The sequence below is a fragment of the Chelonia mydas genome, chromosome 14, assembly GCF_015237465.2.
Source record: "Chelonia mydas isolate rCheMyd1 chromosome 14, rCheMyd1.pri.v2, whole genome shotgun sequence".
Lineage (NCBI taxonomy): Eukaryota > Metazoa > Chordata > Testudines > Cheloniidae > Chelonia > Chelonia mydas.
Window position 1 is genome coordinate 31,393,604 of NC_051254.2, and position 20,795 is coordinate 31,414,398.

General features: G+C 52.0%; 1 protein-coding gene across 1 annotated transcript in view; it reads left to right on the forward strand.

The window, feature by feature from the left end:
* Positions 1–19,569, forward strand: part of LOC102946331 (butyrophilin subfamily 3 member A1) — a 30,580-nt gene extending 11,011 nt beyond the window's left edge. Inside the window, exons 4-8 of the mRNA XM_007062263.4 lie at positions 318–599; positions 1,991–2,135; positions 8,648–8,774; positions 16,962–17,124; positions 18,769–19,569. Of these exons, the coding sequence (XP_007062325.2) occupies positions 318–599; positions 1,991–2,135; positions 8,648–8,774; positions 16,962–17,124; positions 18,769–19,298 (1,247 nt within the window). The 3' untranslated portion in view covers positions 19,299–19,569. The remainder of the gene's footprint in view (positions 1–317; positions 600–1,990; positions 2,136–8,647; positions 8,775–16,961; positions 17,125–18,768) is intronic.
* Positions 19,570–20,795: the final 1,226 nt, after the last annotated feature.

Consider the following 20,795-nt stretch of genomic DNA (forward strand, 5'->3'; position numbering starts at 1 on the left):
TGGCTGAGCTAGACCACAGCCTGTGGGACAAAGACGTCCAGGCTGCATATAAGGACCCCGTGGGATGTGGGCTCCACAGCAGCCTGACAGAGCCTCCTTCCATAGAGGACGCCCTGCAATGGCAGATATGTGTCCCCTATTTCCAGTGTGGATGTCTCAGCTCCAGTGCCCAGCCATCGGCTTGACCTCTCCCTGTGTCTGCTGGAGTAAAGAGCCCCAGCTCTCAGAACCCCACTCCCCGGTGCAGTCCATAAGGGGATTGGGAATGAGGATAGCATGAAATCAAGGGAGAATTCACATCAATTTCATTCCCCCAGGTGCCGGCTCGGATCCCCTCCTCCACGTGGGTGGATATGACGGCAAGCAGATGAACGTGATGTGTCTCTCTGTGGGGTGGTACCCAAAGCCGAAGGTGCTCTGGAGAAATGGCCACAGGGAGAGACTGACCCCATCTAATGAGGAAAAAATCTCGAGAAACCGGGGCCTCTTTGATGTCTCCAGCTACGTGGTAGTGACTGAGCACTCAGACCCAATGCTGATCTGCGCCATCAGACCCGGCTCACTCGGCCTGGAGAAAGTCTCAGCCATTCTTATCTCCAGTGAGCTGCTAATGGAACCAGGACACAGACCTGGGTCCAGATTGGCACTGATAGACTGTTGGGGCAGTGATTGTCTCTTACTACGTGTTTGTGCAGTACCCGGCATGACGGGGCCCTGATCTTGGTCACCGTGTGTCTGTGCAGCCCGAGGGGTCCTGAGCTCAGTCACTGTGTGTCTGTGCAGTGCTCAGCACGACAGGGCCCTGAGCTCAGTCACTGTGTGTCTGTGCAGTGCTCAGCACGACAGGGCCCTGAGCTCAGTCACTGTGTGTCTGTGCAGTGCTCAGCACGACAGGGCCCTGATCTCAGTCACTGTGTGTCTGTGCAGTGCCCAGCACGACAGGGCCCTGATCTCAGTCACTGTGTGTCTGTGCAGTGCTCAGCACGACAGGGCCCTGAGCTCAGTCACTGTGTGTCTGTGCAGTGCCCAGCACGACAGGGCCCTGAGCTCAGTCACCATGTGTCTGTGCAGCGCCTGGCACAAGGGGACCCTGATCTCAGTCACTGTGTGTGTCTGTGCAGTGCCCAGAGCCATGGGGCCTTGATCTCAGTCACCGTTTATCTGTGCAGCGCCCAGCGTAAGGGGGCCCCTATCTCGGTCACCGCGTGTGTCTGTGCAGCGCCCAGAGCCATGGGGCTCTGATCTTGGTCACCGTGTGTCTGTGCAGCCCGAGGGGGTCCTGATCTCAGTCACTGTGTGTCTGTGCGGTGCTCAGCACGACAGGGCCCTGATCTCAGTCACCATGTGTCTGTGCAGCGCCTGGCACAAGGGGACCCTGATCTCAGTCACTGTGTGTGTCTGTGCAGTGCCCAGAGCCATGGGGCCTTGATCTCAGTCACCGTGTATCTGTGCAGCGCCCAGCGTAAGGGGGCCCCTATCTCGGTAACCGCGTGTGTCTGTGCAGCGCCCAGAGCGATGGGGCTCTGATCTTGGTCACTGTGTGTCTGTGCAGCACCCGGCATGACGGAGCCCTGATATTACTTGGGGCCTTTAGGCGCCACTGAAATGAAAAAATGAAATACAATTATATTCACTAGACCATATTGAAAATGTCATCATTATTTAGTTCTAGGACTCAAATGCCCAAGCAAAACCCCTCTTTGTTAAGCACCCTATTATTCAAGAATTGCCAAAACTCTCAGCCCACATCCCTGGCTTCTCCAAAGAGAGCTCCAGTGGGGAAAACCAGAATTCAATATTTCTGGGGTTTGAATGCTTTAAAAACAAAATGGGAGAAAATAAACAACATTAAGAAAATAGCCCACTGAGGGCCTTTTCATGCATCATGAAGGAGCCAAAACAGGGGCCATGTCCAATTATTTTGTTTGTTCATTTGCCTTTGCATGTTGCAGAAGCCTAAGATGACATCTCTTCTTTCTTCCTTTTGCAGATGAGTTTTTTCCCCCAGTCTCCTCTTGGAAGGTTGGCCTCTTCTTGTTCCTGTCAGTTTGTGTTTGCCTCCTCTTCTTGCCTGCCTGCTACTTATGGAGGGTTCAAAGAGCAAAAAGGAAATCCTCCAATTTAACCACAAAGAAGTGATGGATCCTTCAATACAGGGGAAAGGAAATTACAGCCCTACGTGGGTATTAATTGTTATAAAGCAACACACCTGCTCTGCTCCCTCAGCTAGCATTATTTTCATTATATGTATTACAGATACTCTTACGTGGCCCAACCAAGATCAGGGCCCTGTAATGTCAGATACTGCACAGACACACAGAGACTGATGTAACCCTTCTGCCTGTCAGAGTTGGCAGCAACAAGGGCCGGGTTCAATATCTAGGGGATCCATTCCAATAACACAATGCAAACTGGCTTGAGCCCCCACCCAGTGAACTGGGACAAATATATACCACCCCCGCTGGGCGCCTCCAGGAGGCAATACTTCCCCTCTCGCAAGCACATAGTCTGAGTGTAGCAAAAAGCCTTTTAATAACAGAGAGAAACAATGTGTCATTATGTTGGGGAAACACCACCAACAGGATTCATAACACAACCCATGAGCAAAAAACCCACCCCAAGCAAATTGGGGCATGCCCTTTCCTTTTTGTTCTTGAGTCCAGCAACCCCAAAGTCTCTGTCCCTGGTCAGGGCAGCCCCAGAGTTCAAAAGTTTATCTACAGAGCTTTACCTCCCAACCTGGGTGGAGATAGGGGCGGAGGAGGCACCTTACATGATCTGAAGCTGACCGCCCCACAGCTCCATAGGCCTTCGCTCTGCTCCGCCAGCCACCCCACAAACTGCTTTGCTCAGCTCCACTCTGCGGCCCACACGCAGCTCCCACCGTCCCACGAACTGCACCACATCCCCCCAGCAGCTCCCGCCACCCTATGAACTGCTCCTCCAGCCTGTCCACAAGGCACTCCAGCCATCCCACAAACTGCTCCACAATATATCTTCAGGCTCCCCCACTACTTAACACAACATCAGTGATTTCAGCTCTTAGTCAGTTCAGTTCTTTGGTGAATTCATCTTGTAGTAGGGGAGCCTCAATGCTGGTGCACTATTAGCCCAAAGTGAGCTCAGCAGCCTGTAACTAGACTTCTAATGAAATCAAAATTAGCTCTGATATTCCACAGTGGAGAGGAGAAAGTGCAATTAGCATGTAAGGCCCTCACCAAGGGGCCCATGCCACCAAGTATCAATACTTGTCCCAAACCTCTCTCAATTCACACAGTTTTGAAACCCATGACCCTTGCCTAGCGAGTGCTACTTAGTTGATGGTGAGTCCCTCCATCATAACAAAAGGCCAAGTACAATTCCAAGCACAGTTCCCATAATCAGGGTAATAACAATTTATTCTTCCTGCCCCAATAACAGAGACACTGGGGATCCCACAGCAGTCAAAGTGACCATTTGGGCAGCTATGGCCTCATTCTAGGCGGGGTGGGTGTGTCTATGCAAATGAGATCGGCCCCTGAAGTTCTTCTCCACAACTTGCCACACCTCACCACCAGATGTCAGGGTGGAGCTCATCCTGACACTGCTTACACTGAGATCAGAGTCCCGTTGCACCAAACGCTGCACAGACACACAGTGACCAAGATCAGAGTCCCGTCATGCCAGGCACTGCAAAGACACACAGTGACGGAGATCAGAGTCCCGTCCCCCTGGGCGCTGCACAGACACACAGGTATGGAGATCAGAGTCTCATCACCCTGGGCGCTGGACAGACACACAGTGACCGAGATCAGAGTCCCCTCACGCCAGGCGCTGCACAGACACACAGTGACTGAGATCGGAGTCCCATCGCCCTGGGTGCTGCACAGACACACAGTGGCTGAGATCAGGGCCCCTTTGTGTCAGGCGCTGGACAGACACACAGTGACCGAGATCAGAGTCCCGTCATGCCAGGCACTGCACAGACACACAGTGACGGAGATCAGAGTCCCGTCCCCCTAGGCGCTGCACAGACACACAGGTACGGAGATCAGAGTCCCGTCACGCCAGACACTGCACAGACACACAGTGACGGAGATCGGAGTCCCATCGCCCTGGGCGCTCCACAGACACACAGTGACAGAGATCAGGGCCCCTTTATACCGGGTGCTGGACAGACACACAGTGACGGAGATCAGAGCCCCATCACACCGGGCACTGCACAGACACACAGTCACTGAGATCAGGGTCCCATTGTGCCAGGCACTGCACATACACAGTGACTGAGATCAGAGCCCCGTCGGGCTGGGCTCTGCACACACAGTGTTAAGTTGTCCAAGGTAACAGATGTCCAACGCAGCCAACTACATACAATTATTTATGAAAGGCAGGGAAAATTAAAGGCAGACTGAATTAGTCCAAACACACTGGCCAACCAATACCACCCAAGAAGTGTGCGGAGAGCATGACGGGTAAATAAGAGGAGAATGGAATCAGAAAGGAATGGAGCAAAACTGGCTTGTTGGAAATTTAGCTTAATTAGTGGACAAAATAATGAGGGGAGGGGCTGTTCCCCCATCATTCTCTTTTGGAGTCCTGAAAAAGAGTCTTTGGTGGGGATTCACAATGGCAGAAGCTGAGTGGACTGGAAAGAGTCAGGCCTACCAACATGTCTGCCACCCCCACCGTCTCCTGGGAGCCCGGGATCTACCATTACACCGTGGGCCTGTACCGTCCTGATCCTGAGTGTGGTCCCAGCCAGACTGACTCAGACGACACTACCACCTCCACTGACTTTGACTAAATCCTGAAGAGCAGCTGGGACTTGAGACTTGGGTCTTTGCTGTCCCCCAGCCCACTGTGTGTCCTTTTCCTTCCGTCCTTATTATTTCTCTGTCCTCTTCCTCTTCTTTTGCCTTCTGTTTAATGAGAGTCTGGCTTAGCTGCCCAAGACTGAATATTTTGCAATACTGCTGTGAGCCCATGACCAGAGAGGCAGCTAAAAGCAATGCCCTAAACCGGCCCAATGCTGTTACAAGGTCTCGGAGTGGCTGATGGCACCATGTGCTGGGCCTGTGTTTCTCCAAAAGTGAGTTTGTGAGTGCGAGTTAACGCTTGAGACAGAAGCTGCATTTTCTCTCTCGGCTCTTCTTTCCTTTCATGTCTTGAATGTGTTTGTCTTGTTTTGTCTTAAAGGAAGCAGGAACAGATTCTAGCAACAACAGCTTCAGGCCATCTCAGCTCAGCTTTTGTCTATTCCCACAAATGGACAATTTAATACCCTCTGTAATACCAGCTGAAGGATTGTCAAACGGCCAGAACTCTCTTCAGCGAAAGGGAAAGGGATGTTGTTACAACAAAAATCTCCCTTAATAGTTTACATTTCAAAGGCTGGACCATTTCCCCTTCTTTTTCTGTCTCTTTATTAAAAGGTTACACTGATTTTTAAGGGTGGTTGTTGCCATGGGACTAAGCAGGCCGAGGTCTCTGCCCTCGGAGTCCCAGCCCATGTTGAACTGTTTCGTGTTGGACAGTGACAGGGTCACGCTAACACCTTGGACTCTCTGGCCCCATTTCTTCCATTGAAATTAGCACAGACGTGGGAACTGAAGCTATGTCTACACTACCGTGGTAAGTCGACCTACGCTACGCAACTCCAACTATGTGAATAACAATCCTGGAGTCGACGTACCTTAGGTCAAGTTACTGCGGAGTCTACACCGTGGGGGGTCAACAAGAGAGTTTCTCCCCTCGACTTATTGTTGGGGGTAGAATATAGGGGTCAACTGGAGAGTGATCTGCTGTCGATTTGGCAGGTCTTTACTAGACCCATTAAATCGACCGCCGATGGATCGATCTCGAGCGTCAATCCCTGCGGTAGCGTAGACCTGCCCTCAGATATAGGCCCCTTTGGCAAGCACAGGGTCATGGCATAGTGCCCCCTTATGGACTTTCCCAGCATCCTGACCCTGCTGCGGTTACAGTAGAACCTTGGAATTTGGAACACCTCGGGAACAGAGGTTGTTCGTAACTCTGAACAAAACGTTATGGTTCTTTCAAAAGTTTACAACTGAACATTGGCTTAATACAGCTTTGAAACTTTCCACAGAAGAAAAATGCTGCTTTCCCTTTATTTTTGTAGTAGTTTACATTTAACACAGTACTGTTCTGTATTTGCTTTTTTATGTTTTGGTTTCTGCTGCTGCCTGATTGTGTGGTTCTGGTTGCAATTGAGGTGTGTGTGGTTGACCAGTCAGTTCGTAACTCTGGGGTTCATAACTCTGAGGTTCTACTGTATCTCCATGGGGTGTGGGGAGGAGGAAGCCTCTGTCCCCTGCATCCACTCCTTTTAGGGCACTGAAAGGGCTTAGCGCCTAACTGTTCCCAAGCAAAAAAGTAAAGTTAACTGACTACTGGGTTGTCCCCAGTATCCTAACAGTTTCTTAGCGGAGCGACACCGTCTCCTGAGGGCTGAGTGCTTCTCCCCCAGCGGCTGCCCTACTGCATCAGGCCTGTTTCTCCACGCTTCCTGCAGAGAGGCAGAGCTCTGTCTCCCTTCCTTGCCAGCCAGCCCTGAACTATGTCACTTTTTGTCTATGGCCGCTACTTCCTTCATTGTCTGCTAGATGTGTTTTTTAATCTATCTCCTTTTGCACAGTCTAGTAGCCTTAAGAAAACTCAGCCAGGCTTTCTTTGCACAATTCCATTTCCTTGGCATTCTCACATAGGGTTACCATAGTTCAGGTTCCCAAAAAAGAGGACACTGCTGGGGTGTGTGTGTCTGTGTGTGAGCTGGAGGGGGGTACAGTTGGGGGTGCTGGAGGGGGTATCTGTGGCAGGGGTACTCACTGGAGGTGGGGGCTGTGTCACTCCCTGTCACGGTGGCACGGCAGCTGGTGCAAGCTCAGGATGCAATGCCAATCGTCAATCAGCGCCTCCCAGCGGGCCTCCCTCCCCAGGGCTGGGAACCTAAGCCTAGGTGGGTGGGATCTGGCAGCTGTTGCTTGCAGGGGAATGGACCAATCAGTTGCAGATGTAGGGGAGGGACCAATCAGGAAGCAGACCAATTTCTGAGCAGCTGGCTTGTCTGCTCTGCAAAACCCCTGGAGGTTCCCTGTTATTTGAAAAATCCACCTGGACAGAGGAAGGAGGCTCAAAAAAGAGGCTTTGTCCGGGAAAACCCGCATGTATGTTAACCTGATTCTCACCAGACCCTTTGGGGACAAATCTCTGATCCAAAGCAGACTCCATTTTTCATAAAGAAACTTTATTTCCATAGAATATTGCCCACTCTGCCACAGACCATGATCAATAATGTCTTTGGTTTTGCACACTTTACCCAGCCCGCCTTTATATCTTTTTTAATAACTGTAACTTATCATTTAAGGTACAATGACCTGTTAACGCTTAAAATGAGTACTTCACTTTTCCTTTCCTGACTGCAGAGCGTAGTATTATCTTGGATTTTGGAGCATACGTCATAGAACCTTCGTCCTTTTGGTTCCTTAGTCCGTAGTTCTTGTCACTCCTTCGCAAGCTCCTTCATGACTTTCAAATTCCAGCCTATTTAAGGGTATTTTAATCTCCACCTCCTCATTTTTTAGAGCATGTTTTATTGCTTTGTCAGTCATCTCATTTCTGGGTATTCCAATACATGGCGGAATCCATGTTGTTTGTTATACAGACAGCTGCCTGCGTTGTTTCCGGAGTGAGGAACATTATTTCATTTATGATGTTATTTCTGCTTTCCGAAGTCCCTGTTCCAAATTGTCATTTTGCCTGACAAGGAATCAGATAAAATTACAGCACTGGTCAGCATAGGCAGCAGGTATAATAGTCCAGAGGACGCTAAGCCTTCCATGGCACAGCCGCTGCAGACCTGCCGCTGGAGACCTGGGCCATGGTGGCCCCACCTGCGTGCTGCCTCTTCCCCTCCCTGCTCCGCCCCTTCGCCAAGGCCCCCATCTCCCACCGCTGGCCAAGTCCCTCCTGTCCTCCAGCCCCCTGCACCCGCGAGACACCCCCCCACCCGCTGCTCGTTTGTCCCAGCAGGTGGTGTGGGCCTCGCGGGGGAGGGGGGAGGAGAGGAGGAACGCGGTGAGCGGCGGCGGAGAGGGGCCGAGTGGGGAGAGGGCCGAACAGGGGCAGGGCCTGGGGTGGAGCAGGAACAAGGTGGAGGTGGATGTGAACCGGGCTGCGAGCAGAAGAGGTGGGACAGAGAGCTAGCCTCCCCCAGGGGAAGCTTCACCAGTCACCCATGCCGGCTAGTTGCACATCTCTTACCCAGCTTAGTGCCAACAATATCCTGATTAGATCAGCCGTCAGAATGGTCACAGGATTCGGTTTAGATTTCTGGATTCCAAGGCTAAGGACACAGACGGCTGTTCCCACTCTACCCATGATGTCATCTTTGGATCCATCTCTATAGATTTAGCAAAGCTCAGCCCTGAACTGAGCCACATTCTCACCTTTTATTCTCCCTCCAGGTTTGGCATTGGCTACCGGTGCAGCGGGGAGGGGCTAGCTGGGCCCAGAGACTCCCTTTAACCCCTTCTTTGCTAGTGTGGGGCCTCTCTCTGTGCCATCGCAGGCAGTAAGTGGGTTGTGGTCACTTTCAGATATCACAGGCCTCCTATAAATAAGGACCTGGAACTTTTTACTCCTATAGGCTACAAGCAAAGCCTCCTTGTCTGGCCGAGGGGAAGAGGAGGAACAGGGAGCAAGGCTACAGTTCCAGCGTGGCTGCCCCGCGCTTCTACCCAGGTTCCAGCATTCCTGTGGAGGCCCTCAAATTGGCCAGGGCCCCTGGGCATGGGCCCCATTAATCCACCATTGGCTTGGAGCTTCTGGTCATGTTCTTCTACGGCTCAAAATGTCACCTATGTAAACCTTGGTACCCACTACACCATCCAAAATGTGTTGCATTTTCCAGTGAAACATTGTGGGTGCTGAGCACAGCCCAATCTGGCAGTCTGTCTCCCAGAAAGAGTGCTGGATATGCACAGACATCGGGTCTGTTTTCCACCTGGCAGAACACTGCTGTGGCATCTGGTGTATAAAAATATCTGGCATCATTCACCTCCACAAAGACGTCTCCCCTTTGTAGGTAGTAGGAAAAGTTCCCTTTTTATGTATTGATTTAATTGATTTAATCCTGCATAAGCCAAGGGTTCTGTCTTGCCTACAGTCACCAGTATGTGATTAGTCCTGCCATGAGTGCCAGGGACTGGACTAGATGACCTCTCGAGGTTCCTTCCAATCCTATGAGTCTATGATTCTATGTGTACACACTCCTGGTTCTTCTATTTGATCTATGTTTCCCAGAGCAACAAGCTTAGCCTTTGCCTTAGGGTGACGGGAATTTTTCCAGGAATGTGACTTGAGGGTGGTTGGGCTCTTTCAGCTTTACTGTGTACCATATCCCCTGGAAGATGTCCTCAAACTCTTCCTCAATTGTTTTGGTCCCCTGCCCCTCCAGTGAGAACCCTCAGGGCTTGCCATGCTCCTAACCCAATGGTTCTCAACTGCCAACCCATGGGCCACTTGCGGCCTAATCATCACAGAGCTACGGCCCATGTAATATCCTCAGGGCCATACGAGTAGTATTGGATGCGGCCCACAATGGTAAATAGGTTGAGAATCACTGTTCTAACTTAACAGCGCACACTCTTTTCCCCAGCACTATTACTAATTGGATCCTTTCCAGTTTGTTTTTTACCCATACAGCCATAGGAGCTGAGTTTTACTTTTTCCCAGGGGTGCTCCATGCCTGCTCTGCCCTGAGGCCCTGCCCCCATTCCATCCTTCCCCCAAGTCCCTGCCCCCATTCCACCCCCTGCCCCGAGGCCCCACCCTCACCCTGCCTCTTCCCAGCCCCGCTCCGCCCCCTCCTACGAGGCCCCTGCCTGCCTGCCACTCATTGGTTTCCGTCCTTCCACAAGTCTTTCCTCGAGCTGCCAAACAGCTGTTTGGCAGCATCTCCAATCAGCTGTGGCTGGTGGGTGCTGCGCACTCACTATTTTTTTCCTGTAGGTGCTCCATCCCCGGAGCACCCACGGAGTCGGCACTTATGCATACATCCAGTTTGCATGCTCTCTTAGTGGGGGTAAGCTCAGCTCGGTAAGCCCTGAGTTGTACCCGTTTTTCTTCTACTGCCCGGGGGCTTTTCTGTCAGTGCTAATATCACTGTTTCTGGGACCACAGTGGCTCGTGCACCTGCACTGAACTTACAATGAACAAACGTCCCGTTTGCTTTCAGGGTGACAGTCCCGTCATCTTCTGCTGCAATGCGGTTCACTGCTCCTCTGAAGAATTCCTCTGCACTAGTGGTACCGTGGCCGTCCTCTCTATCCACGCTGTGCACATGCTACTGCTGCTTGCAAACTTTTGTAAACTGATGTAATCTATTGCCGTTCTTGCCTCATTTCCCATAGGCTGGGCAGTGTCTTGGCTTGTTCTGGTTGTCACAGCACGTGCAGCTCCACGTGCCGGTCTTCTGGACTCTGACTTTGAGCTCCACATGTCTCTCTCTGCTTATGGTCTCTTTTCCTGTAGTGTTTTGGATTCTCTGTCGCATCCACAGTGTCAGAGCACATTCCACCCTCCATAAGCTTCATTCTGCTCTGCCTCCTTTCTGTTGTTTGACAAATTGTAATGGCCTTGCAACGGATTCATGCTGGGTGTTCCAGTACTGTCGCTCTGAGTTTTTTGTCTTAGATCCCAGTCATGATCTGGTTCTCTGATCAGGAACTCTGTTAGCCCCCCATGGGCAGTGGGTATTGCAGGTCAGGGGAGGCTGAGCCTCCCCAAATGACCAGGCATGGCCCCACCCACGCTCCACCCCGAAGCCCCCTCCTGCTTCCCTCTCTTCCCAAGCGTCTCTTCCCCAAAGTGGGCAGAGGCAGAGGCTGGGGTTGGGGCTGGGGCTAGGACAGCCTGGCCAGCAGCCTGGGACTCAGGGCGGCTGGGTCTGGTGCTCTGACCCCCCAGCACTGGGGCAGTCCAGTGCTCCGAGGCTGGGCCAACCCACCCAGCACTCCGGTGCTGGGTTGGGGATGGAAGGGATGGAGGAGAGGTTGGGCCTCAGGCACAAGGACTGGGGCTGGGGGGCTAACTTCCCCAAACGGTTGGTTCACACGCTGCTCATGTAGCCCCCTCAAAATTACAAGATTGCCTGGTCAGCCTCAGATCAGCCACAAGCTCTTCTATAGTTTCACCTTCTTTTTTGAATGCTCAGATTAAAAGCTTCTCTCTCCTCTAGTTCATTTTTTTGGGGAGTGCCACCTACCTCAAACTTCTGTAACCCAGTCTGATGATCAGCCTCCTCTGCATGCGCTAAGAGGCATCTGTCAAACACATCAGGTGCTTCAGGACCTGTTATTGGCATTCACATTCCCCCCCACCATTAAATCAAGGGAGATTCACTGGGTAATTCTCCAGACAGAACAATTTCTGCCTTTGAAATTAACAAACTGCCTCCCTCAGGCCTGTGATCTCCTTTCATTTGTCCCTCTGTCCAGCTGTCTCTAGAGGACGTGACCCTGAAGCCAGACACAGCTCACCCCAGCCCAACCGCTTGGGGAGATTGGACATTTACTCCTGCGTACTGGGCTTTGACAGCTACCTGTCAGGGAGACGTTAGTGTGAGGTGGAGGTGGCAGGTGCAAGGGGCTGGCTCTGGATGTTACCAGGAAGTCTGCCAGCAGGAAGGGCTGGTCCAGTTTCAGTTCCAGGCAAGGCACTTGGGCCATCCAGTTCTCCATGGGCCAGTAGAGGGCAATCAATGTGTAGTGGAGCCAGCTAGACACGCCCCAGAGACCTGGCAAGATCAGAGTGTAACTGGACTAAGAAGTGGGGACCATGTGCTTCTATGACACTGAACCTCATGGTTCCCATCCATGCATTCACTGCCTCCCTTACAGGGAAGAGCTGTCAGTTCCTCTGGGTCTGGTCTGTAGGGACCTCCCTTAGGCTGTGTCCCTGAGCCTCTCCCAGCCAGATCTCTGCACATGCAAACCTGCTGATGCATCATAGGATCAGACGCAACTATCCGGATTGCAGGACAGCCCTGTTTCAATGCATGTCATGCCATAAATGGGCAGAGGGCTGTGTTTACTTACTACGAAACCTCACGGGAAGGCTGTTTTCATACTGCAGGAATGGAAATAAATCTGCTTTTAATGAAATAGAACGTTGGAAACAAGTTCTATTGAGTGCTGCTGTACCATCCCCCCCAATCCAGATCATCAGCAAGGGTCAGACACCAAGCTATGTGAGGTAGATGCCTGGTTCCCAGGGGGTGAGATCCCCAGAGACTGGTCAGACTACCAGTTTTTCTTTCTCTTTTTTTTTCCCTGTCATTTTTCCAAAGCTGGAGAAGTTTTGAAAAGTTACAGAATGGAAAAATGAAAAAAACCAATTTTCTAGATATTATGTTATTATTTATGTCTTTGGGGTAGTGCCTGGGAACCCCAGCCATGGGCTAGGACCCCACTGTACTAGGTGCTGGCCAAACACAGAACAAAAAGACTGTTCCTGTCCCACAGAGCTAACAATCTAAATAGAAACAAAGAAAGCTCCATGGATGCCATTTGTTCCTTGCATTCAGTGGCAAGAGAGGGAACAATAGGAAAGAAAAAAAACCAAACTCTGAAATTTCCAAATAGTCCAGAAACCTAAATGAAAATTTCAGTTCAAGACAAAATGAAAAATGCATTGGATTGAAATTCCCCACTGAGGAACCTAGCTGAAAAAAACACTTTCCTGCCTCCCCAAATGATGGTTTGGATGAACTCCCGTTTTCTGGTGGGAAAAGGGTTTGGTTGGACCATTCTCAGCAGCAAGACTCGTGGTGCTGTTTTCTATTATCTGCATTGTGTCAGCAGCTGAGAGCCCAGCCACGGGGTGAGGCCACACAGGCCTGAGCAACTAGCAGAGAGAAGAGCTTTGTGCAGTGACGGAAGCCCTGATGTGGTTCCACACTAATAGCTCACAGACATGAACATGTGCGGGTATGTTCACGGTGGGAGGGATTTCCCTGATCTTATAGGCATGAGTCCACAGCTGGAAACCAGCCCTTGGGCTAGCCCCATGCCTGCATTACCCTCCCACAGTAAACCCAGCAACGGTCAGGCCCTGCTGGTATAACTCATGGGCAGAACATCTAGGGCTGAGTTACACACAGACCTGCATCAAACAGCCTGTTTATTCCTACCCCCCTTTCCGCCCACCCTATCTGTGGGACCTCACTCAGCTCAGGCCAGCAGCATCACAGATCACGTTGAATGAGGGTGGAAAGAAAAAGTAGTTACCCCACTTCACAGGTCAATTGGCAGTTGGTTTAAAACAAACAAAAGGAAGTATTTCTTCACACAATACACAGTTAACCTGTGGAACTCTTTGCCAGAGGATGTTGTGAAGGCCAAGACTATAACAGGGTTCAGAAAAGAACTAGATAAATTCATGGATGGGCAGGGCTGGTGTCCATAGCCTCTGTTTGCCAGAAGCTGGGAATGAGCGACAAGAGATGGATCACTTGCGGATTACCTGTTGTGTTCATTCCCTCTGGGGCACCTGGCATTGGCCACAGTTGGAAAACAGGATACTGGACTAGAAGGACCTTTGGTCTGACCCAGTATGGCCGTTCTTATGTTCTTACAAGGGTGGGGGAGGTAAGAGTGATGCAGTGTGACACCCAGATGTCTCTGGCAGAGCCAGGAACGGACCCACATCTCCAGGGTCCCAGCCAAGTGCCCTTTCCACCAGGCCAGTGATCTCCTCACTCCAGTTGGCCCCTCAATCTGGCACTGGGGCTCTGTTAGACCCTGACAGTAGTGGTGACGGGCGTCACTGCCCCAGAGCCCTCTGCTGCTCACGTTCTTTGCGTCTCTGTTCACGGAGTCTTTTCCAATAGGCCCAATTCGACATTTCCCGCCTAGCTCCTCCAGGCAGGGCTAGCGATTACGGACATTGGGCAAGATCCCCAGCTGGCATCAATGGGGCCAGATCCCCTGCTGGTGTCAATGGGCTGTAGCTCCATTGGAGTCAATGGGGCCAGATCCCCAGCCATAGATGCTGGCTTTCTCCAGGCATGGGGGTTGCTCAACCCCCCGCTTCGCCCCAGGTCCCGCCCCCACCCTTCCCCTTCCCCCAAACCCCTGCCCTTGTCCTGCCTCTTCCCACCCTGCCTCTTTCCCGCCTCTACTCACCCAGTTCTACCCCCCCAGCGCGCCCCATCCCCACTCTTCCCACTTCCTCCCAGAGCCTCCTGCATGCCATGAAACAGCTGATCGCAGTGGGCTGGAGGCGCTGGGAGGGAGGGGGAGGAGTTGATCAGCAGGGCCGCTGGCGGGTGGGGGGTGCTGGGGGCGAGGTGGGAGCTGGCTGCCAGTGAGTGCTCAGCACCCACTCATTTTTTTCTGTGGGTGCCCATGGAGTCAGTGTCTATTCCCCCAGATGGTGTCTATTGAAGTCTATGGGCCAGATCCCGAGTTGGAGTCAATGGGCTGTAGCTCCATTGGAGTCATGGTGCCAGACCCCCAAGCTGATGTAAGTTTACCAGAGCTCCGTTTCTGTCGATTAGGCCAGATCCTCAGCAGGTGTAAATCAGTGTTGCTCCACTGGAATTAATGCCAGTTTACATCAACTGATGATCTGGCCCAGTAATTTCTGCTCTGTAAAAATGTATTATTTGTTGCCAAGGACAAAGTAACTCAATGGTTCAAGGCAATACAGTAATAAACATACCGACCTGATTCTTAGCTTGTTCACCCCTGTGTAAATCAGGAGTTACCCCATTGGAGTCACTGGGGCTGGTTCCCTTCCGTTTATACAGCATAGCTTCCGCTGGCCCCACGTAACTATTTTCCAGCATAGTGACTCTCTGTCCAAAACTGCCCATGTCACCTGAAGCAAAGTCCCTGAAGTCTCTGTGCCCTCTGTACCTTGGGGGTAACCATCGCTCCCTGCCTCAGAGGGGGTGGCAAGGGTGAACTCACCAATGCATGTGAGATGTTCAGATACCACAGTAATGGGAACCAGAGAAGCACTGTGACCAAAACCCATCCATCTGTGACCAAAACCCAGGAGCCCTGATTCCCAGCCCCTGCCCCACCCCCTGCTCTAACCAACTAGATCCCACTCCCTCCTAGAGCGAGGGGTAGAAACCAGGAGTCCTGGCTCCCAACCCCCCTCGCTCTAACCCACTAGACCCCTACTCCCCTCCCAGAGCTCAGCCAGGGATAGAACCCAGGAGTCCTGGCTCCTAGTCTGGTGCCTCTACATGCAGAGGCACAAGCCCCAGCTCGCGTGCCTTTCTGGGGCTGCATTCTGCTCACCTGGCTCGTTATCTCAACACAGTGGATTAGCTCTCTCCTGGCAGGGTTGCCATGTCCCAAGCGAGCCGATTAGAGGTGACCTGTGACTGGGAAGAAAGTCCACCCTCCTTGTTCTGTTGCATTTTGAGTTATTTTCCAGGCAACCAGGAGTCCCCTTGGGGGGAAGAGAACTGAACCCAGCAAGGTGGGAAATTGCCTGGTCCGCAGCCCCAAACCATATTCCAACTGCCCAGCACTGCTGAGGGCTCGGCCAGGCATCCAGCCTCATCTCGGCAGACGCTTCAAGGGCTGGGAACACAATGGGGATTTGATAAGCAGCCCTCAGAGGATCAGTATGGGCCAGGAGGGGCAGACGGCAGCTGGGCCTGAACAGGTAGGAAGGAAGGAGGCGAGTGCTGGGGCCTTTCAGATGTAACAAGCAGGCACAATGCCAGCCAATATCAATGGGGGTTATCAGCGAGCCAGGTGAGCAGAATGCAGCCCCAGAAAGGCACGCGAGCTGGGGCTTGTGCCTCTGCATGTAGAGGCTACCTAGACTGGGAAGCAGGACTCCTGGAGTCCATCCCTAGTTTGGGGAGGGGAGTGTGGCTGAGTGGTTAGAGCAGGGGAGTTGGGAACCAGGACTCCTGAGTTCATCCCTGGTTTGGGAAAGGGAGTGGGGCCAAGCAGGTTAAAGCAGAGGGGCTGGGAGTCAGGTCTCCTGTGTTATCATAGCTAGTCTGTCTATGCCTCAGTTTCTCCTCCATAAAATGGGGTTAGTGGTCCCTCTTCTTGTAGGAGGGTTGTGGGAATTATTTATAGTTGGCTAAGTGGGCTCAGATAGTCCAGCAATGGGGGTGGAGTGGCTCAGAGACATGCCTATAAGTACAGTAGAAAGGACAATCGCATTTGCGGTGGAGGGACAGAGATTGGAAGTTATCTCTGGCAGACTCTTTTTCCAGAGCAGAGAAAACTAAAACTAAAACTTTTCTCCTAGAACAAGGGTGGGCAAACTTTTGGCCCGAGGGCCACATCTGGGTGGGGAAATTGCATGCAGGGCCATGAATGTAGGGCTGGGCAGGGGGTTGGAGTGCGGGAGGGAGTGTAGGGTGTGGGAGGGGGTGCGGTGTGCAGGAAGGGGCTCAGAGCAAGGGGTTGGGGCATAGGAGGGGTGCAGAGTGTGGGAGGGGGCTCAGGGCAGGCGATTGGGGTGCAGGAGGGGTGTGGCAGGGGGTTGGGGTGCAGGGTACAGGAGGGGTTTGGGGTGCGGGCTCCGGCCCAGCGCCGCTTACCTGGAGCGGCTCCGGGGTGGCAGTGGCACGCAGCAGGGCTAAGACAGACTCCCTATCTGCCCTGTCCTCATGCCATGCTGCTCCCAGAAGCTGCCAGCACCACATCCCTATGGCCCCTGAGGGAGTAGGGGCACAGGGCTCTGCACACTGCCCTTGCCTGCGGGTACCTCCCCCAAAGCTGCCATTGGCTGTGGTTCCCGTTCCTGGCCAATGGGAGCTGCGGAGGATGGTGCCTGCAGGTGAGGGCAGTGCACAGACCCCTCTGCCCCCGCTCCTCCAGGAGCCGCAGGCGTGGGGCCCGCAGCACCATGGGGGTGGCAATCCCATGGGCCGCATTCAAAGTCCTGATGGGCTGGATCCGGCCTGCGGGCTGTAGTTTGCCCAGCCCGTCCTAGAAGGATCCACTCCAGACAACAGCTTTCCCCCTGGTTGGTCACGGCAGATCCCATATTCTCCTTTGGCTGCTCACATCCTTGCCGTCCTCATGGGCTCCGACTCCTTGCTGGGTTATCCCAAGATGAAGGTCTACAGAGAAAAAGGTAACTGCTCCTGCGTGGTTCCCAGGGCATCAAAGAACCAGACCCCTGTGGGTGCCAGTGTGAGTTCATGGGGCGCTACACACCAGTTAGCCACATGTTGAGGTACCCCATCCTCCCATCCATGCCTGGGAAATGGAAGGTTCCCACTGGCCTTTGCTATCCTTTAGTGCCCATTATACAGTATACCTGCCCCTTCCCCACCCCTCACCCTCTGCTGCCCTGGTGCCCATTACACAGTATAGACGCCCTTTCCCATCCCTCACCCACTGCTGCCCCCAGTGCCCATTATACAATATATATATATACAGTATAGCCGCCCCTTCCACACCCCCACCTTCTGCTGCCCCCAGTGCCTATTATACAGTATAGCTGCCCCTTCCCCACCCCTCACCCTCTGCTGTCCTGGTGCCCATTACACAGTATAGACGCCCTTTCCCATCCCTCACCCACTGCTGCCCCCAGTGCCCATTATACAATATATATATACAGTATAGCCGCCCCTTCCACACCCCCACCTTCTGCTGCCCCCAGTGCTATTATGCAGTATAGCTGCCCCTTCCCCGCCCCTCACCCTCTGCTGCCCTGGTGCCCATTACACAGTATAGACGCCCTTTCCCATCCCTCACCCACTGCTGCCCCCAGTGCCCATTATACAATATATATATACAGTATAGCCGCCCCTTCCACACCCCCACCTTCTGCTGCCCCCAGTGCCTATTATACAGTATAGCTGCCCCTTCCCCGCCCCTCACCCTCTGCTGCCCTGGTGCCCATTACACAGTATAGACGCCCTTTCCCATCCCTCACCCACTGCTGCCCCCAGTGCCCGTTATACAATATATATATACAGTATAGCCGCCCCTTCCACACCCCCACCTTCTGCTGCCCCCAGTGCCTATTATACAGTATAGCTGCCCCTTCCCCGCCCCTCACCCTCTGCTGCCCTGGTGCCTATTACACAGTATATCTGCCCCTTCCACACCCGCACCTTCTGCTGCCCCCAGTGCCCATTTTGCAGTATAGCTGCCCCTTCCCCGCCCCTCACCCTCTGCTGCCCTGGTGCCCATTACACAGTATAGATGCCCTTTCCCATCCCTCACCCACTGCTGCCCCCAGTGCCCATTATACAGTATAGCTGCCCCTTCCCCACCCCTCCCCCTCTGCTGCCCCTAGTGCCCATTATACAGTATATCCACTCCTTCCCCACCCCACCCTCTGCTTCCGCTAGTGCCCATTATACAGTATAGTCTCCCCCCTCCCCCTCTGCTGCCCCCAGTGCCCATTATACAGTATAGCTGCCCCTTCCCCACCCCTCCCCCTCTGCTGCCCCTAGTGCCCATTATGCAGTTTAGCTGCCCCTTCCCAAGCCCCACCCTCTGCTGCCCTGTTCCCTTTATACACTGTAGCTGCCCCCTCCTACCTCTCACACTCTGAGATCTGGGGATACCAGTCCTTTCCCAAGTCTCTGACTGTACATTTTAAATTTTCGATTGAGAATCTCTGCCCAGGGCCCTCTGCCCTTTAGTATTTCCCATAGCTTGAGAAAGCAGAACGGAGGAGCTCTTGCCTGAGCAACTACAATAGCATTTTCTGCTCCTAGCTATAAGCTCAGGCTCTCGCCTGCTGGGTTGTCTCTCTCCACAGAGGATGTCACTCTGGACGCAGATACAGCTCATCCCAGTCTGGCCCTTTCCAAGGACCGGAGAAGTGTGACAGCCACAAAGACAAAACTGGCTCTGGCCAATAATCCAGGGAGATTCGACATTTACTCGTGTGTGCTGGGCTCCGATGGCTATGAGTTGGGGACGCATTACTGGGAGGTGGAAGTGGCCGGCACAGGGGGCTGGGCTCTGGGTGTCACCAGAGAGTCTGTCAGCAGGAAGGGATGGTTCAATTTCAGCCCCAAGCAAGGCACATGGGCCATCCAGCTCTCCAGGGGCCAGTACCGGGAAGTCACTGCAGAATGGAGCCTGCTGGACCTGCCACAGAGCCCTGGCAAGATCAGAGTGTATCTGGACTATGAAGGAGGGGTTGTGTGCTTCTATGATGCTGACACCATGGCCCCCCTCCACGCCTTCACTGCCCTCTTTACAGGGAAGATCTACCCATTCTTCTGGGTCTGGACTGTAGGGACCTCCCTTAGATTGTGTCCCCCACAACCCTCCAATAACTGAGGGCACAGTCTAGAGGCTGCTGCCATTTCTAAGGACATCAATGGACATTGGACCACATTTTGTCTCAGCCAGAGATTGAAGCATGAACACCGTGATGCGTCTGGATTTTAGCCCATGAGGCAGCATCTCCCTTAAATACCTCTGCACTGCCTGCCACGCTGCCCCTTGTGCATGGGAAATGCTCCCTAATAAAACCGAAGCAGCTGCTACCTTCTCCTCCCCCAGGTCCCTCCTTAATTGTCACCTCTGCCATGATGCCTCCAGAGTTCCAGCCTGGTGATCCGGGCTAGACAAGTGATCTGCTGTGAATATGACTCTTCCTCATCTTTCCTATCCTGCTCTACCTTTACCTCCAATTGAAAAGAAATACACCCTGTGTAGCTAGCTGAGGTGGTCCAATTCTTCCCTGTACTGTGAGAGAAATGAGAATTCTGGTTTAGCATATGTGTTAATTGTTTTGTGTTAGAGGGAATTAATATAGATGTCAGTGCAGCTCTCTCCTTCTAGGTGTATAGGGTATAAACTGGTGATGAATACACTGAGGCTGGAAATTAGAAGGAGCTTTCTAATGTAGCCTTTTATTCTATTTAACATGAATTTTGTACAGCACCATGGGTTTGGCTCTGGCGGCTACAGTTTCAAGCTTAACGGTGTGAAAGTCACCTCTGCTACTTGCTTTAGAGTTAGAGTCTTTAGGAACACATAAAGATCAAGGGCAGTGACCACACAGACATTCACAAGGACAAGGTCTCGTCTGTTTTACAAGTTTTATTAAAGTTATGATTACCCAAGCATACAAAAATTCTATACAGACCTATGCACAAGTTACAAATACAGTTATACTCACATCCTCCTAGATAGTGTTAGGGTCTGTTGTCTCTCATGACTTGATCATTAGTAGAGGGATGGTTCCTGCTGGGGTTTACCATAGGGAACTCCATTTTTCTAATCTAGGCACCCGCTCTATAATTTGATTCTGACTATACCTCATTCTGCGCATGTCCATAAAAGTGTCAAGCCTCTTTTTTCTTATTGGTCTGCTGTCCCCTTGAAATTTAAGGGACCCCTATTTTCTATAGGCTGTGTAAGTTCCCTTTGTTCTCATTAGCATTGACACACAACCTGTATCCTGTGGTTAAGACACGTCAGAGACAGATGTGCCTTTACAGTATTGTTATGATCTAATATTAATCTTCTGGGTAATTTTTCGCAATATTACCACTTGGTACCTCTTTTCCCATAACCTTAGGGCATTGGGTTATTTCTCGGTCATTGGCTTATGTCATCATTTCTTGTCTTCAAGGCCCAAAACAGCTAAGCTGAAATCTTGCAGGCCTCAGCCTACAGGTTCTTGCATTTCAGCTTGTCTTACTTATGTCTAATACATAATTCTTTTAAATACTAATCAATCTTATACTTTTATAATCCTACAAATTAACTCTAATTAATATACAATGAATATATGTAATATAACACATTGATTAATGATAACATCAC